The 16,728-nt window shown below is 57.4% G+C and overlaps 2 protein-coding genes across 11 annotated transcripts in view; one reads left to right on the forward strand and one right to left on the reverse strand.

The window, feature by feature from the left end:
• HCFC1 (host cell factor C1) overlaps window positions 1-9,506 on the reverse strand; it is a 26,021-nt gene extending 16,515 nt beyond the window's left edge. For 6 of the 8 annotated variants that reach the window (XM_070604905.1, XM_070604904.1, XM_070604903.1 and 3 more), the window contains exons 1-4: window positions 8,030-9,506; window positions 1,750-1,898; window positions 1,371-1,531; window positions 538-746 (exon numbers count right to left, since the gene is read on the reverse strand). In XM_070604905.1, coding sequence (XP_070461006.1) covers window positions 538-746; window positions 1,371-1,531; window positions 1,750-1,898; window positions 8,030-8,222 — 712 coding nt within the window. In that variant the 5' untranslated portion in view covers window positions 8,223-9,506. Of the gene's footprint in view, window positions 1-537; window positions 747-1,370; window positions 1,532-1,749; window positions 1,899-7,380; window positions 7,400-8,029 lie in introns of those variants that run through there. The other 2 variants (XM_070604906.1, XM_070604907.1) reach the window with 2 other exon arrangements.
• Window positions 6,854-15,154, forward strand: TMEM187 (transmembrane protein 187). 3 transcript variants are annotated; one of them, XM_070604910.1, is made up of 2 exons: window positions 6,854-7,402; window positions 13,767-15,154. In XM_070604910.1, exon 2 carries the CDS (start codon window positions 13,998-14,000, stop codon window positions 14,829-14,831), a length of 834 nt encoding a protein of 277 aa, XP_070461011.1. In that variant the 5' UTR covers window positions 6,854-7,402; window positions 13,767-13,997; the 3' UTR covers window positions 14,832-15,154. The 3 variants fall into 3 exon arrangements, with proteins under 3 accessions (XP_070461011.1, XP_070461010.1, XP_070461009.1); XM_070604909.1 differs by lacking the exon at window positions 6,854-7,402 and adding an exon at window positions 9,812-10,251; XM_070604908.1 differs by lacking the exon at window positions 6,854-7,402 and adding an exon at window positions 9,849-10,277.
• Window positions 15,155-16,728: the final 1,574 nt, after the last annotated feature.

Consider the following 16,728-nt stretch of genomic DNA (forward strand, 5'->3'; position numbering starts at 1 on the left):
TTCCTCTATTTTATGTGGGATGCCGCCACAGTGTGTTCTGACCAGCAGTGCTAGGTCCACGCCCGGGATCTGAATCTGTGAACCCCAGGCCGCCGAAGCAGAGCATGCAAACTTAACCACTACACCACCAGGCCGGCCCCTGATAAACTTTTCTTTTGAGTGCTGACACTGATCTACAGAACAGGCTAACCCTCCAGAGACATGTCATCAGCCATCTTCTCCCCTCAGCCTTCTTCAAGTCAAACACCCGAACTTCCGTCAACTACTCTTGACACTCCACCTAGTTATCAGCCCAAGTAGCCCCTAGAGATCTTACGGCCTCTTGATCCCATCTGACCGTGACAGACCAGGGTACACTACTCCTGGTACAGTCTGATCACTGATCACAGGGTCCTGCCCCTACTCCACCATGACAACACAAAGGAGCTAAGCACGATGCTCCCTCTTCCCAAGAGCCCCACCTCACCGTCCCACGCTGGTCGCCCAGCAGACTAGCTTTGCTGTGAGGCCAGTGGAGCAGCCACGCCCACATCTTACCAATATCCAGGGTCCAGAGGTCCCCCAGCCTGCAGCCACTCATTCCCCCGTAGATCACCAGCTTGGACTTCTTGTTGTCTTTCTCAGTGTAGACCACGGCAGTATGTGACTCCCGGGGTGGGGGCAGGACACCGTAAGTGATGGGGATGTCCCAGGCTACCACTCCAGAGCCTGGCCGCAATTCCAGGATGTATAAGTCATTCAGGTACCTCGAGATAAAAGGTCAGATATGGCAAGCCGCAACCACTGCATGCGCCAGAGGCCTCATCAGCATCTATGGGCAAACCGTGGGGTCCCTGGGAGACAAAGGGGGCTAAGGCCACATGAACTCCAAGTTATTCTACCCTCGCCTGCAAGAAGGAGCTGCCAGAAGCTCCTGAGGATGAATGGGAGTCCAAGAGCAGCAGGGGAATGGGGCTGGGCTGTCTTGCACACAAAACTGGGTATTAAATGAGGGCCTCCCAGGGGAAGAGGAGGTGCTGGTTCAGGACTACCTCCAGATTTCAGAAAGGCCATGGGCCGCTGGCCTTGGAAAACACCCATCCTTAAGCCTGCAGGCAGCGGAGGCTGAGAAGGAAAGCACCAGCTCTACCCGTGCTCTGAGGAGTAGGCATCAGCCCACGGCAAAGTGGGTTTCTACTTCCTGGCCCAGCCCTCCTCCCACGAGGCCACCTCAGGATTAGAGACCTCAGAGCCGGAAAGCTCCTTAGAGGGCACCTACTGCCACCCTCTCGGTTCACAAAGGAAAGGGACTTGGCACGGTGGGGTTGGCTGGCACGTGGGCAAGCACAGCTATGCTTGTGGGATTCCACATGAAGAGAACAAAGTCTCACCTGGGAATGTTGTTCTTGGGATCCTCGCTATCGTTGGCCAGACCCCCAAACAGGTAGCATTTGTTACCCACAAGGGAGAAGCTGTGCCCAAGCCGAGGACATGGAGGGGGCCCGTTTTTGGGTGTCTTTGCTTTGAGTCTCTTCCACTCCCACCTGCTTGCCTGCAAAAGGAAGACATGACGATTGAATCGGGGATGAGCTGGCCGCCATGGGGGCCTGGGCCATTTGTCATGTAGTGAGGAGCTGGTCAGGGTGAGGCTGGCACATTCAGGATGGCCTAGGCAATCTCTTAAGCAGCCCCCTCCACCTCCTCTCTCCTGCCTCAACCCGGCCCCTGGCTCCCCAGCAACTACCATAAGCAGCACAGCGGGGCCATTACCTGGAGCTCATAGAGGTCATTGCTGTATTTCCCATACTCCACCATCCCACCAAACACCAGGAGGCGAGTCCCGTCGCACACAAAGCCATAGGCTGCACACCCAGGAGGGATGTCCCCTCTCACGGCCGGGATGAACCACTGGTTAGTTGCTGGAGAACAAAAGGAAATAGAAGTCAGAACACCTCAGGAGCTCCCAGAACCAGAGCCCACACTTCTCCCACTCCCCAAATCCACCAGCCTTCAAAATGTGGTCCGAGAAAGGAGGGGTTGAGACAGCGCCTCTTTTCCCAAGGCTGCGGGACTCTCTCCTTTCGGTGTTCAAGTGCCAGCCCTCTACCTAAGCCATCTTCCAAACCCCTCGACCTCAGAGGCCACCTCAAAGCAACCTGTGATCACCCTGCTTCTTGTCAAGACTGTCATAAGCAGGAATTCACTGACCAAGACAACTCATCAGCTTCTGGGAATGTGGCTACCAACTTTCTTCCACTACTACTTGGTGGGTCATTGGAAAGAAACTTCCAACACCCAAAACATCCTCTTGGTGATCCTGTGCTCCTCCTCTCGTGGGCCCACGGCTACACCTTTAAGTGGCCAAAAGAGCAACCGGCACGGGCAGGGGCCCTCCCTCCTGCAGGTGCTAGCAGCAGGCAGTGAGCAGGCGGGGGAGGCCAGCCGAGGCAGCCCGGCCTGCTGGCTGAGAGAGCCACCCGGGTGAGACTCAATCTCTGCTTGCATCTCCTAGGTGATGGTCCACATCGCCTCTCCCCCTATGCCACGCCCACACTGCTCCAGAAAATTCTCAAGAGCCAGAAGTGGCAGCAGTAGCATGAGCTTCTGTGGCAGCATCACAGCCTCCGCCAGCCACAGAAGCTTCCCCAAAGTCCATCACCTGTAGCTGGGGGTGGGGTGGGGAGGCCACCGAGGAAAAGGGTAAATCAGAAGCCAGGCAGGACCTGGTGGCCCGGCCTTCGGCCTTCAGCTAGATCCACGGCTCACCCTCGTTTCAGGCTCCCACATCCTTGAGTTCAACTCCCCTCAAAGTTGCCATGCCAAGACTTCCAGGAAAGCCATGGGGCAACCATCCTCCTGTTTTGAGGCGTCTCTTGCACTACGCACTATTTAAAGGGCTGCTTCCTAAAGGATATGCCACATTCCCTCCAAAAACCTCAAACTGGAGGCCAGATACAAATCTGATTCCATGCCCCTAAATCAGTTTTTGGTCAAATGTGACCAAGTAGGTTGGGACTGAGGAGCCGGCAGGTGGGGAAGGGACCTGGGTGTGAAAAGAGCACACCCTGGGGTCTGACTAGGACTCAGGATATTCCCATGGGGAGGGCCTTAGGAGGCCCCAGCTACTCACTGCTTCTCGGCCTTTCTGCACAAGCACACACTTGGTTGTTGATACTCAGCCGCCCTTCCGATCCTCATGGTGGGTGACCCAAGTCCTAGGTTGTCACCCCCGAGGCCCACCACGCACCGTAGCCAAAAGGCCTGCCCTCATCTAAAAGCACATCAGTATCTCCTTAAGGCCTTTCCCAGGGTAACAGTGCACCCTCACTTCCTGCTCCCCACTTCCACAGGGTAGTTTGGAACTCCACAGTTTAGTGGAGTCACTGGGCCTTCAGGAGGCCTGGCATTGACTCACCTCTCCTCTCCTCTGCCATTTTCCTACTAGAGGTGCAAAGCTGTGCTGCCGGCCACACGCACGCATGCACGAGCGCACCCACATGCCAGCCCTCCACCTCCTTCTCATCCCTAGTGCAAACACAAACCAAGAGAAGCAGGAGCTTTCCATGCCGAGGCAAGTCACCCCTGCAAAATGGGGAGAGAAAGCCTCCTGGGAGCCCTGGAAGAAGGTTCATCCAAGGTTACCAGGGTAAAAGCTGAAAGAAACCTCTAATCACCTCAGCCAACCTCCCTCAACTGATAAAGAAGTGGAGTCCAGGAGGGGAAGCAACTTACCTGAGGTCACAGAGCAAAACAGACAGAGAGACAAGAATCTCGTCACCAACTTAAAGTGATCGCTAGATGCCCACCTAAGGGCCCCACGTACAGGGAAGCCATTGCTGCCCTCGCTCACCTGAGCATCCTCATGGCTGCCACACATGGTTATGGGGCCACTAGGGACCATCGGTCAGCACTGGGACAAAGCTGCATAGCCAGTGAGGTCACCCCACAGCTTCCCCCATCACACTTTGATCACTGAGCCAGCTGGCCAGGCTGGAAATGACCTGTGATGTCCCCAGAGCTCATGATCACCAACTCATTCTATGGTACCCAAGAGAGGCTGATCTCGTTCTAGAACACTCCAGGCAAGGCAGGGGCTCTGCTCTCTGCACCCTGTCAAGAGCAGTCTGTCGGGCAGTACAGTTTATAGTATGAAGCCGCAGCTTGCCTCTCTTTGTTTCACACGCGGTCCCAGTCCTGCCCCTGAGAGGGCACAAGCGACCATCTCTTAAATACAACGACTGCTTTCAACTGTCCCTTAATCCCATGATCTCTAGTTCACCCAGCAGGGTGTCCTGTAACTCAACCTCTGGGTCCCTCATTCTAGGTATGCTCTCGCTTGTCTCTGCTCTCAGCTGGGAGGAGGGTTTGAGGAAAGGAAGCTGACGGCACACGGGACCCTTCATGGGATGACCAGAAGCACGACTCCACCTTCTCCCTCCTCAGCAAGACCAAAGCCCCAGCTTCCGTGTTTTATCAGCTCCCCTCGTGCCTTTCCACGCTTTGCCAACGTGTCCTCCTGAGGGGCCTGGGAAGGGGCAGGACAGGTGGTTGCTGCCATCCCATCAAACTCTACATGTCACCACCTGGAGACCTATACCCACATGGTGGAGGGCCGGTCAGACACCACCAGCTGCTGTTTTGCTTGCTCTGTCCTGCTGGGGCACCGCCTGTGTGGCAGATGCGGTGCCAGGGGCTGGGAGGCAGAGAGGAGCCAGCGCCAGTCCTCGAAGTCCCTATCTTGTAGGGAGACTGCAGTGCCCTCCTCCCACGCCGGCAAGAACTCTGCACCAAGCGCGAGCCCGAGGAGCACAGAGCAGGGGCGATTACGGGGAGGGGGCTTCTCAGAAGAGGCGACACTGGGGCTAGGTCTTGAGGGGTGAACAGGATTTCCTAACAAATGAAACTAGCAGGGCCAATCAGGAAGTGAGCGCAAGAGCTGAGTGAGAAGAGGGGAGGGCCCCGAATGGAGGGTGAACAGACTGGAGACAGGCTCAACTTACTGACCAATTAGCTACAGGGACGGAGGAACTGGGGGAGTTTCCAAGGTAGTGGCCTGCACCTGTTAACTGAAGGAAGAGACAGCCCGACAGTCTCTGTGAAGGTCTGTACTCCCGCCCAACTCCGCCACCAAGTGGTAGGGTGACCCTGGGCTCGTCACTTCCCCTCTCAGGCCCCAGTTTCCTCATGTGCAAAAACAAGGAAGTTTCACTAGATATTTTCCAAGGCTCCTCCCAGCTGTAACAGTTGAGGGACATTAAAGAACCGGTGAGGCAGACCAGCCTTGGGCAACTGGTTGGGGGACCAGTCACGCCCTCTCCTTGCCAGGGCACACCCCCTGCCAGCACTCGGAATCCTTTTGCTCCAGTCCTCTGGGTAATCCGCTTTGCTATGTTGAAATAAAATTCCCTGAGGTCAAGGACAGTAGCTACCCTAAAACCTCCCAAAGGCCAGCCAAGTGTCCTGCAGCCACTGTGGTGACTGCTGCCAAAAAGGAAGGACACACCCCGCCCTTCGAGTGCACACCTGCCACCTCCCAGCCCCGTCACCCCCAGGTCACCCCCAGATCGTTGAGCTAACCAAGACAGTGAAGCATGCACGCGCCCCTTAAAGCCTTTTATCTTAGCAACAGACAATGCTTCCAAATCAGCTCTCTCCCCAAAGGGCGAGCCTCTCTGAGCACTAATCCTGCAGAAGGAAAAGTACGAGAGAAGAGGCATAAAGACAATATGCTCCGACCTCACTTAAGACAAAACAAAGCTAAGCGGGAGGCAGCCAAAGATGACAGGATCCATGCCACCACTGGTGGAAGAGGGGCGACACTAAGCCCTGTCTCTCCCACGAACAACAGAATCTCACAGCACGGCGAGGCGAGAGGACACCAGATACTGGACAAATTCCTGCTCTGTCAAATAACGTGTCAATGCTGGGTGAGGAGCAGGGAGTAGAGCCTGCTAGCCCCTCTCCTGAGAAGTCACAAAGGAGGTGAACAGGGCAGTTTCCGAACTGCCACCCTGGAGGAAGCCAGACTGCAGCCTTCTGGAAGGCGGGCTACTCTCTACTACAAAACACGTCCTTGCAGACAGGGAACGTATCAAGGCCAAAGTGGTCAGTTCATTTTAATCAACCAGCGAATATGCTGTAGAAGCCCCAGGAAGGAGCGGACTTTGGAGCTGATGGTAATTAGGCCCCTGCCCTACTTTCTAAAAGTCGTGTTTCCCTGCCAAGGAACCTGCTCCAGGCCTTATGAGAACAAAGTTGGTCCAAGGAGTCTAGGAGGTTCTGCTCAGGGTAACAGCCTCTCTAAAAACAGCCTTGCCCCTCGGCCTTACCTTACTGGGCTAACTGCTGCCACCACAGCTGTCTGAGCTGGCACAGAGCACCACCAAAACCAGCCCGGCCTCGCTGGAGGCAACAGGTGCTGAGACTCGGAAGGCAAAGGGTCACCAGCAACCTGCCAGGCTTCGAAAGTCAACTTGGTAGTGCGACAACCTATAAGGTGCAGAGAAAACTGTACTCTCTGGGTGGGGGTGGGGGTGGGGGGGCAGAGATGGGAAGCACCCAACCAAGAGCCCAGCTCCAACCCTGGCCACCCCAACCAACTTCTCCCTCGGTTGCCAGCTCCCAGCTCCAGGGCAACCTCAAAGCTGGGAGACAGTACCCATACTGAAGGAGTCGCTACTGCCAGAACCCTGGGAGAGGATGGACCTGGAGCAAAAGGAGCTTGCCAGATGTGATGGCAAGTGGGGAAGAGGGCCCCTGACCACCACCAACCCAAATGGGGGCATCTCCCCGCTGGGGAGGGTAGCCTCCTACAAGACCACTGAGGGGGCGGGGGCAGGCTTTCGCGGGCCACGCCTTAGTCTCTCAGGCTCTCAGCCAGAACAGAAGGTACACAGGCCCACATACACCTAGGCCCGCCTTCCCAGCAAGGCGAGGGGCAATGGGCCAGCATCCATTCAACAGGCAGCTCCGGCCAACAAGGTGATAGTTGTGCAACTCAGGCCAAGTGGCCACCATGAGGGAGGAGCTGCAGGAGGATGTGGCCAAGCCCTAGAGACCTAGCAAGGACACCAGCCAAGAAGCAGAAGACAAGCCAGCACGCACACCATCTCCCGAGACAGAGGCACACCACCGCCTGCAGTCTACCATCGAGTCCCGCTCCTCGCAATCAATGAGGCCTTGCAGTTGGGGGAGGCATGAAAATGGCCAGGGCAACCTCCTCAGCCTCACAGAAGAGAAGAGTCAGGGCCCATCTGGCCCGCTGCGGGGCCACTGGAATTCACCTCCTACATCAGACCGCCAATTTGAAGAGAGACACTGCAGAAGTAAATGCCGAAAGGGGGAGGCAGCAACGCCTTGGGTCCCCAAGCCTCCTGCACACGCTGGGAGACGGTTACCCACCGAGGCACACAACTCGCCAGAGGTCAGGACCAGGTTGCTCAACTCTCCCCCTTTTCTCGGGATAGACAACTAATCTGTAATTTCGAAGTTGTCATTTCTCCCGAATGAGCACTAAAGATGAGGAAGAGCGCAGCAGGCGCAGAGAGGAGGGAGGAGGGAGGAGGGAGGTGGGAGGAGGGAGGTGGGAGGAGGGAGGTGGGAGGAGGGAGGAGGGAGGAGGGAGGGGGTGGGACTCTGCCTGCGCCAAAGGGACGCATCCGCCCGCCCGGCGGGCTAACGGTGTATGTCTGAAGTCACCACTGCTGGCGACACCCCCGCCCCCTCACGAGCCGGGCTACAGGGTTCGACTCCAATAATGAAAAGCATCCCTCAAACGCAGGAGAGTCAGGGAGGCTAAGAACGGGAGAAAGAGAAGGGAAAAGCAAAGAAGCCGGGCAGAGCAAAGGGTCGTGGAGGGGAGAAGAAAGCAGATCGGTGCCGAGGAAGAGAGAGGCATGGAGAACAGGGAGAGAGCGGGAGGGAGGGAGGGAGGAAGGAGCGGGACGAGGGCGGAGAGGGAGGAGAGAAGGGGAGGGAGGGAAAAAAAGGAGGGAGAGGGAGGAGATGGAGGGAGGGAAAGATCCGAGGACCCAGCGGGCTTTGCACTCACCCGTGTTGTACACGTGCAGTTCGTCCACTATCCCCTCGTTGCCGCCGCCGAACACCACGATGAGCTCCTTGATAGCCACGGCGCGGTGGCCGTGGCGGGGCCGGGGCACTGGACCCGACCAGCCCACCACTCGCTTCCAGCGAGGCTGCAGGAGCACCGCTGGCGAGTTGGCGGGCGACACGGCCGAAGCCATGGTTCCGGGAAAGGGCGCGGTAGAAAAAAGTCACCAAGCGGGAAGGGGACCCCCAATTCCTCTCGCACACACCCCCTTTCGTCTAAGGCAGCTCTCACGGAGAAGCGGTTCCTCACACAGCGGTGGACGGCTCCATGGAGGCCGCCATCTTAACTATCCTCCTTCCCTTTGGCTCTTTCCCTTTTTTTCGCTCACCCCGTGTCCTCAAGAGCCTCGCGAAGCCGTCGAGCGCCTAGGCCCGAGAAGCTAGAGGCCGTCGAGTCCCGCCGTCCTGACTACTTGCCCGGACGCTCCCGCTTACAAGCTCGGGCGGGAGGCCCTGGGAGCCGCCATCTTGAGCCGCCTCTCTCTCCTCCCTTCCTCAGTCGTAGCCCTACCCCGCCGGAAATGGCGGAGCCCCGGCCCGGTTCCCACACCCCCCAAGTCCCCTGCACTGGCCGGCTTCCGGGGCGGGTGGAAAGGAGCCACAAGCGCCGCGGTTGTCCCAGCCCTGCCGGCGCTCAGACCACAATTGTGGGAGCCGCCATCTTGAGACCGTCCCGCTTCCCCGCCCAGCGCTTAGTGCAGCCGCCGGTCCCAAGACAGCTTCGACACTCGTAAGAAATAGAGGCGCGCCGGAGGCCAGTGGAACGAGCTCCAATTCTCCGGGGCTGCTCGGAGGCTCGCGCCGTACAGCTCGTGAGGTCTCGAACCTCTCCCCTTAGTCCGCCTCTGCTGCTCAGGCTGCGCCTGCCGCCCTGGGAGCCGCCATCTTGAGACTAGATCCCCCTTCCCCCCTATTCTCTTCCTCCTGGGTCAGTTCTTCCACTGCAAACCAAACGCAAGGCAGTGTCCGATCCTGGCTTCGCTCCTTATGACTCCTTCCCACCGGAGCCGCTCCAAAGAGCCAGAGTTAGGCCCCGAAGTAGCAACTGTACGGCAGGAGGAGCGGTAACGGCAGGGCGCTCATGCCTCCTCCCTGGGAGCCGCCATCTTGTGTGAAGAAGTAACAACTAAACATGGCGGCGGCGGCGGTCGGGCGAGGGGGCGGAGTTGGGCGACGTCATTGCCCCCCTCCCGCCCTCGCACGGCTTTGCCTCTGGGCCGAGACCTCTTAAAGGACCCCCGCACTGCTCCGCGGCGAGGGTCCAGGGCCGCTGCGCGCTCGGTTTGGTCTCAGGCCGCGTTCAGGTCAGGCGCAGGCGCGCCAAGCCCCGCGGCGCCCCCCCAGTGTGCCTCCACGCCTCCGCCCTGGGAGCCGCCATCTTGCCACTTCCCCTCGCCCGGCCGTCCGCGGGCGTCAATAGCGACTTTCAGCACAAAACAAAGATGGCGGCTGCGGCAACTGGGGAATGCCCGGATGAGAAGGCCTCAGACAAGCTTGGCCCCGCCCCCCTTGGGAACTGTCCCCCGGGTCGCAGAGGGGACACACACCCGAGCAGTTGCTTTTAAGTAGCAGTGGGGACAGGGCATAGGTTGCTGAGAGTGGTTGACGGGAGGCATTAAGTTCGCGCCTCGGGCCAGGGAGCGGACGTTTTCCCGCTCTACACACTCAGTGGCCGCAAGAGAGGCGGCCCGAGGTCCGCTGCGGGTGGAGCCGGAGGCGGGGCGAGAGTGGGCGGTGACGCGCCCGGCTCCCAGGCTCCCAGGCTCGCCAGCTCCGCCCCCGGGCGCCACCACCTTCGCCCGCGCCCCAACAAAGTGAGCCGGGACCCGCGCCCAGCGCCGCCGCGAGCTGGACCCCTCTGGCTCCCGCCCCGCCGGCCGCAGGGTGGGCAGTCAGGCCGACCGGCGGAGCCCGAACCGACCAGGCGCGCGCGGTAGAGTCCCCCGCGGCCCGGCGTCACCTCGCGTCACCCCGCCTCGCCCCGCCTCGCCTCGCCTCGCCTCGCCTCGCCTCACTTGCTTCCCAGAGCTTCCCGCCCCGCCCCGCGCGCAGGCGCACGGCTGCTCTTCGGGTCCGCCCTTTTTTGAGATTTGAATTTCCCCTAGCAAAGCGAGAGAAACAAAATACCCGGATGGTGATCGCTGGCCTTTTCGCGCCAATACTGTAAGTTCCCACAACAAGCTTGAGAGGTGGGTACCCAGGTCGTCCCCATGTTCCAAATCTTGCAGAAGGCCGCCTAGGCGCCTGGGCTGCACCGTCATCCTCACTGCCGGACGCAGGCTGTAGTGCGCGGTTCCTGCGCTAATGTCCGGGAGCTTGGAGCGACAACAGATGATTTTTCTACTTTCATTTTTTTTTCACCGGCCTGTAGCCGAAATTTGGCCTTTCCTGCAATTACTTGTGTAGGCAGCAGAGCGCAGAGCGTTAGCCTGGTGACTTTGTCACCAATGGAAATGACAGATCATTTCAGATCATACAGCTTTTGTTGTAGATAGCCTGAAATTAACTAAATTCCGAGACGTACTGGCAAGCAAAATAACTACTTTGAAGTTACTGTACTTATTCAACCTGCCCATAGCTCCTGTGATTTAACCTATTAATGAAGAAGCACATATGTTACCGTATGACACAATTTCAAAAAAATTTTGGTTTTTTTGAGGAAGATTAGCCCTGAGCTAACTGGTGCCAATCCTCCTCTTTTTGCTGAGGAAGACTGGCCCTGAGCTAACATCCGTGCCCATCTTCCTCTACTTTATATGTGGGACGCCTACCACAGCATGGCGTGCCAAGCAGTGCCATGTCCGCACCGCGGATGTCAACCGGAGAACCCCAGGCCGCCGAAGCGGAACGTGCACACACTTAACTGCTGTGCCACTGGGCCGGCCCATCAAAAATATTTTAATAACGTCTTTCGACAAATTTATGTCTTAATTCTCTGTCTCAGCTTATGCATTTGGAAGCATTTGTTTGAGAAAGGCCAAAGAGGCCTGTGACACAGCCGTAGGACAAGAGGCCTCACCTGTGTGGCTGTGCCACCAACTGCCCTAAGTGACCTTGGCTATACACCTCATCTCTCTGGCCCTGAGTCCCTCCCCTGTGAGCTAAGGGAGCCAAGCTGCCGATCACCAGGGGCCTTGGCCACGTTCAGCAGTTCTCTCCCCAGAGTTCAGGAATCACTGTGGTTGCTCCTGGCTCCTTGGGCATCCAGTGGCCCAGGTTGACCTCACCTGCTGGGGGTGTCCCACATTACAGCCCTTAGGCTGGCATCCCCTTATCTGCAGAAAGGCAGCAAGGTTGGTCAGGGGCACAACAAGCAGTTGTCATAAATGTTACAGGCCAAAGAAGCTACCAGTGTGACAGGTCGCAGTGGCTCCTGCTTAGACGCATATAGCCCTAGGAAGCAGGAGACTGAAAAGAGCATGTTTAATCCCTTAGCCAGGGGACTGTCATGCTTTTCAGGACTTCTCCACAGAAGACCCCAGAACTTTGGGCCTATGCGGTTGAGCCCTAGGCCTTTATGTGCCAGGTGCCGGGGAAAGCTGCGAAGAACTTTGAGTGTCAAGTAACCAGGGTCATGGCAGTTTGGGGGTATGGAGGAGCTAGTCCGTAAAGTACCCACCCTGGTCTTCCTGGTGGACTCGGGAAGTTTGCTTTGGTTACATGTCGCTTTCAGCTTGCACAAGGGCTCAGGCAGACTCTGCCTGGCGCTGCAGAGGAGTCTTTCCACACCCTTCCTGAACCTCTTTCTCTATCGACAGTGTTTGACTCCTGCCCCGGCCCTCCTCCATGCTTGCTGGCAGACAAGACGGTCAGGCTAGCGTGGGCCACATGGGGCCCCGAAGGCCTGGCACTTCCCACCAGGGAGCCAGGCCCCAGATGGGTGCAGGGAAGGACCCAGAGCCCAGGTGGGGCCTCAGCTGGTGTCTCAGCCGGAGTCAGGAGCTGAATGGGGAAGCGCCCGAGAGTAAATGACAGCTAAGTTGAGGGTGTGAGCAGGCCAGGCACAGGAGGGAAGGAGGACTGCAGAGTCCCATTCTAGCTGGAGGACAGACTGGGCCTGAGGAGCTTGCAGGGCCACCTGGGAATGGCACTTTGATGTCTGGCCAAGAGGTTGGGACGTGATAGTGCGTGGAGTGGAGAGCCGGCCACTGAAGGGTGCTAAGCAGAGGCTGACATGAGCCACTCCAGGGGCACTTGAGGAAGATGCTGGCGGCTGCTGTGTGCAGATCCCGTTAGCAGTGGTCAGCCCCGAAGTAGGAACCCCGGGGAGGGGCGGCCCCCTGGGCCTGGAGGCTCCTTAGAGAGGAAGGGGTTGGGGGAGGTGTGCAGCAGTGCCATGTGCTGAGATGGAGGCTTGTGGTCAGCGAGGGGATGCAGAATCGGGGTCAGGGCTTCACTTCACTCATGGAAATGCTGGGCCTCGTGCTCCTCTGAACAACAGACCCCCAAGGCAGAATAGGAGCAAGAAAGCTCAGCAGTCCCCTCCCCGGAGAATCCAGGTGGGCCTCCAGGGCCCATCTGAGAAGTGAAATGGCAAATAGGACCAGTGAGGGCGAGGAAAAGGAGCAGAGGCACTGGCTCTGTGCTGGAGCTGAGCTGACCTGAAATGGAGCAGGTCTGCACTGGGCCCGAGGGAGAGCAGCCAGAGCCTGCGCCCTCCCTCGGGGACCCCACCTGCAGGCGGGGCTCTGTGCCTCGAAGTGCGCGAAATACCACTGCTAAGGGCACTACATCGATAGGCACTCATTTAATCCCTGTGACGACTCTGCAGGAGGGAGGTGCTGATAGCGCCCTTGCTCTACAGGTATGCAGACTGAGGCCCAAGGTGACACAGTAGGGGGGTGTTTGACACAGACAGTCCCTCTCGTTCCCGTACCTGCCTGCCTGCCATCTTGGCTTTGAGTCATTTCCAGAGCATCACTGCTCTTCTCTCTTTTATATTAATACATTTCTCGGCTACTAGGCAAACTCACACCACAGCTGGCTGTGACAAAGCAGTTGACAGTAAGTCCACATTGTTTCTAAATTGTCTGTCTGCTTCTGTGACTGCAGGAAATGGAAGGTTTTATTGTGGGCCAAGGAAAGGTGATTTCGGACTGTACAGCAGTTTGGGGGAGGGGAGGAAGCCTGGGGGATGGCGCCCTTGCTGCCTGGCCTCACACCTGACAAGCAGAGGGGAGATGCTTGTTATGCTTGTTATCCCCTCCTCCCCCTCCCCCTCCTCCACCGCCACAGCCGTGCCGTCCCTTGCCTGGGATTCCAGAACTCGGACCACAGCTAATGGACTCGAGTTCAACTGGGTATTTGGTTAAAAGGGCTTTGGGGCTGGCCTGGAGACGTCCACGTTTCTAATGCCACTGAGGTGGGAAAGCCCGTTCTGAGTTGTCACAGCAGACCTAGGGAAGGTTTAAGTCTCTGAATGCAGTGACTCTAAAGGAACTAGGGCAGTGAGCAGGATTTTTATAGCACACAGATGAAAGAAGAACAGCACAGGTGTCAGGAGAGAGGATTCTAGAGGCCCTGCATAAGAGGGCGTCCATACTGTGGGAATCACTTCACTTTGATCACTGTTTTTCTGATGAAAACTGTTGGTGGATCCTGAGGCTGAGAGTCGGGAAGATGGAGGCTCTTTTTTGGATGGTTTTCTTTCTAACCACACTCTTTTTGTAACCACAAAGGAAAAAGGCAGAACGTTCCTCCGCTCGTGCCAGCCAATCAGCGGGAGCCCCGGCTTCCTCTGGCCTGCCCCCGCCACGCTGCTGGGCCGGGCGGCGGCCGCCTCGTGGGCAGCGTGGAGATCACGGGACTTCTTCCTGCTGGCTGCTGGCTCAGCGGGGAGGCCGAGGAGCGTTTGGCAGAAGCTGTTTATCTGAATTCTGGAAGAACCGTGGAGGCCGCCGCTCTTTTAAATGCTCTGCCTTGAGTCACACCTAGGCTTCCAGATGAAGCCTGAGTCGGGGCGGGCCCTCTTCCATGTGGCTGTGGCCAGCTGCCTGTGCGCCGCCACCGTCTATGCGGGCCTTTTCCAAGGTGTCCTCGTCCAAGTGGGCTATGAGCACTATGCCGAAGCACCGGTAGCCAGCCTCCCCGCCTTGCTAGCCATGCCCTTTAACTCGCTCATTAACGTGGCCTATGTGCTCCTAGGAATGTACTGGCTACAGAGAGATGCCAGCGCGCCGGGGCGCCCCGTAGAGGTGCAGAGGGTTCGGTACATGAAGGACGTTTTTGCTGGCATGGCCCTGGTCTATGGCCCCGTTCAGTGGCTGCGGATCGCGACACAGACGTGCCCTGCTGCCGTGCTCGACCAGTGGCTCACCTTGCCCATCTTCGCATGGCCAGTGGCCTGGTGCCTCCTTCTAGACAGGGGCTGGATGCCCTGGGGCTTCCTCACCATCGAGTGCCTCTCCCTGTGCAGTTACGGCCTTGCCCTGCTGCACCCCTGGGGGTTCGAGGTCACGCTGGGTGTACACATCGCAGCCACTGTGGGCCAGGCCCTGCGTGCCCACAGGCGCTATGGCAGTACCTCCTCGGGAACGTACTTGGCTCTGGGTGTGCTCTCCTGCCTTGGCTTTGTGGTTCTTAAGCTGTATGACCGTCGGCTCGCACGGTGGCCTCTCTTCCAGCGGCTCACAGGCCACTTCTGGTCCAAAGTCTGTGATGTGCTCCAGTTCCACTTTGCATTCTTGTTTCTAACAAATTTAAACACTCGCCAAAGACTTCCTCCTGAGGGGAAGATGCATTAAAGTATGGAAAGAAGCTACTTACAGCCGCTGCCCCCCACCATCGATGTGGACATGGACTAACAGATGACACTCTGTCATCAGTGTTCAGTTTCCTGGGTGTGAGAAGACAGGGTGATTACACGGAAGACTGTCCCTTCCTTCAAAGTGATGGGCTTCCGTATTTAGGGGTGAAATGTTATACTCTCTGCAACTTAACTTTCAAAGAGATAAAGCAAATATCTAGGTTCAGGGGATGTGGGGTTTATTATACTATTCTTGTAACTTTTCTGTAATTTGAAATTTTTCAAAATAAAATGTTGGGGGGAATGACCCCAAGAAATCCATCACATTCGCAGTTGGAGAGAGAATGGTTGTTTGTAATAGCTTTGGGATCTTGGTTATAAGTGCAGGCCGGTGACAGCAGGGTTACTGGTGAGTGTCCCCAAAGGTGACTAGGTTCAGGGAGACTGAGTCACATTAAACACAAGCCCAGCAGACTGATGGGGAAATCAGAAGGCCAGAGCATGTCACCATGACATGACATCTGTGACTGACACAGGTCACATGGAAGCCACGTCACCTCAGGTCCTTTGTAGAACAAAGCAGGGCACGTCTAGATGAAGAAACACGTATAAATGTCCAAAGTTGGATTCTCAATAGAATGTTGCTTGGCAGGTCTACCCTCAGAGCCAGCATGTGGCTTAGATGTCCTTAGTAGCTAGGGTTTCTCAGGTGTCGTGTGTCTGTCGCCATTAGAGAGACCCAGAGCATGGTCTGAGCGATCCCTGCATTCCTGTCACCCCAGGTCCTTAGGAACCATGATGTTTGATGGCATCTCAGGATGGGGCCCTGGAGTTGGCATCTTTAAACCCCAAAGCGTGCTTCTTGTACAGATGACAATGTTTGAACCAGAGAGCCTGGGGGTGACGCTGGGGTCCAAGAGATGCTGAGGATTCTGCCTTTGGGTTGCCCTCTGCAGACCCGTGGAGGCCATGCCCTCTGCATGCTTTCCTCCCACTTGTTAATGTATCTTTAGAAGCCCGCTTCATCCCCTGCAACCTGAAAGGCATCTGGTCTTTAGAGACAAGCAAGGGCAGAGCAGAGCAGACGCCTGTTCCTGCCGAATGCTTCTCAAGACCAGCCCCCGACATGCCTCTGCGCAGTGGCCCCTGGGGCCCCTCCCCCTGGAGCCTCCCTGGTTGACCTACAGGCCGCTGCTATGACTACCAAGATGCTTTTGAAACTGAGTACCTGGACCAGATGTTCTGTCCATCTCAGGTGGGTGGTGGGTCTAAACCAAGCTGTCACCTGAAGAACCCAGCAGGTGAGAGCCCACAAGCATTGCCTCTGCCTGGGCGGCAGCCAACCAGCCTCTACTCCTCCCCCAAGGCCTGCGCAAATGGTGGGGCCTGATCCAGGCCTTGGGGCCCAGAGGCAGGGTATGCAGGCATGTGAAGAGCAGGGGCAACATTCGCTTGGGGAAACAGCTTTGGTACGTTCGTTGTCTCGGAGGCTCTATACGCCCCCAAAGAGGAAAAAGGCAGGCCGGCCCAGTTGCGCAGTGGTTAAGTTCCCACGTTCCGCTTCAGCGGCCTGGGGTTCCTGGTTCAGATCCTGGGTGTGGACATGGCGCCGCTTGGCAAGCCATGCTGTCTCAGGCGTCCCACGTGTAAAGTAGAGGGAGATGGGCACGGATGCTAGCTCAGGGCCAGTCTCCCTCAGCAAAAAGAGGAGAATTGGCGGCAGTTAGCTCAGGGCTAATCTTCCACAAAAAAAAAAAAAAAGGAAAAAGGTTATAGGTGTCTCCAGAGAGGCCACCTGTACTTGGAAGAGGCCAGAGAGAGGGAGGGGGGAGATGCAGTTCCTTGGGTGGCTCACGTAGAGACGGGGGGTTGGGAGAGTGGAGGAGTGTGGGGGA

The sequence above is a fragment of the Equus przewalskii genome, chromosome X, assembly GCF_037783145.1.
Source record: "Equus przewalskii isolate Varuska chromosome X, EquPr2, whole genome shotgun sequence".
Classification (NCBI taxonomy): Eukaryota; Metazoa; Chordata; class Mammalia; order Perissodactyla; family Equidae; genus Equus; species Equus przewalskii.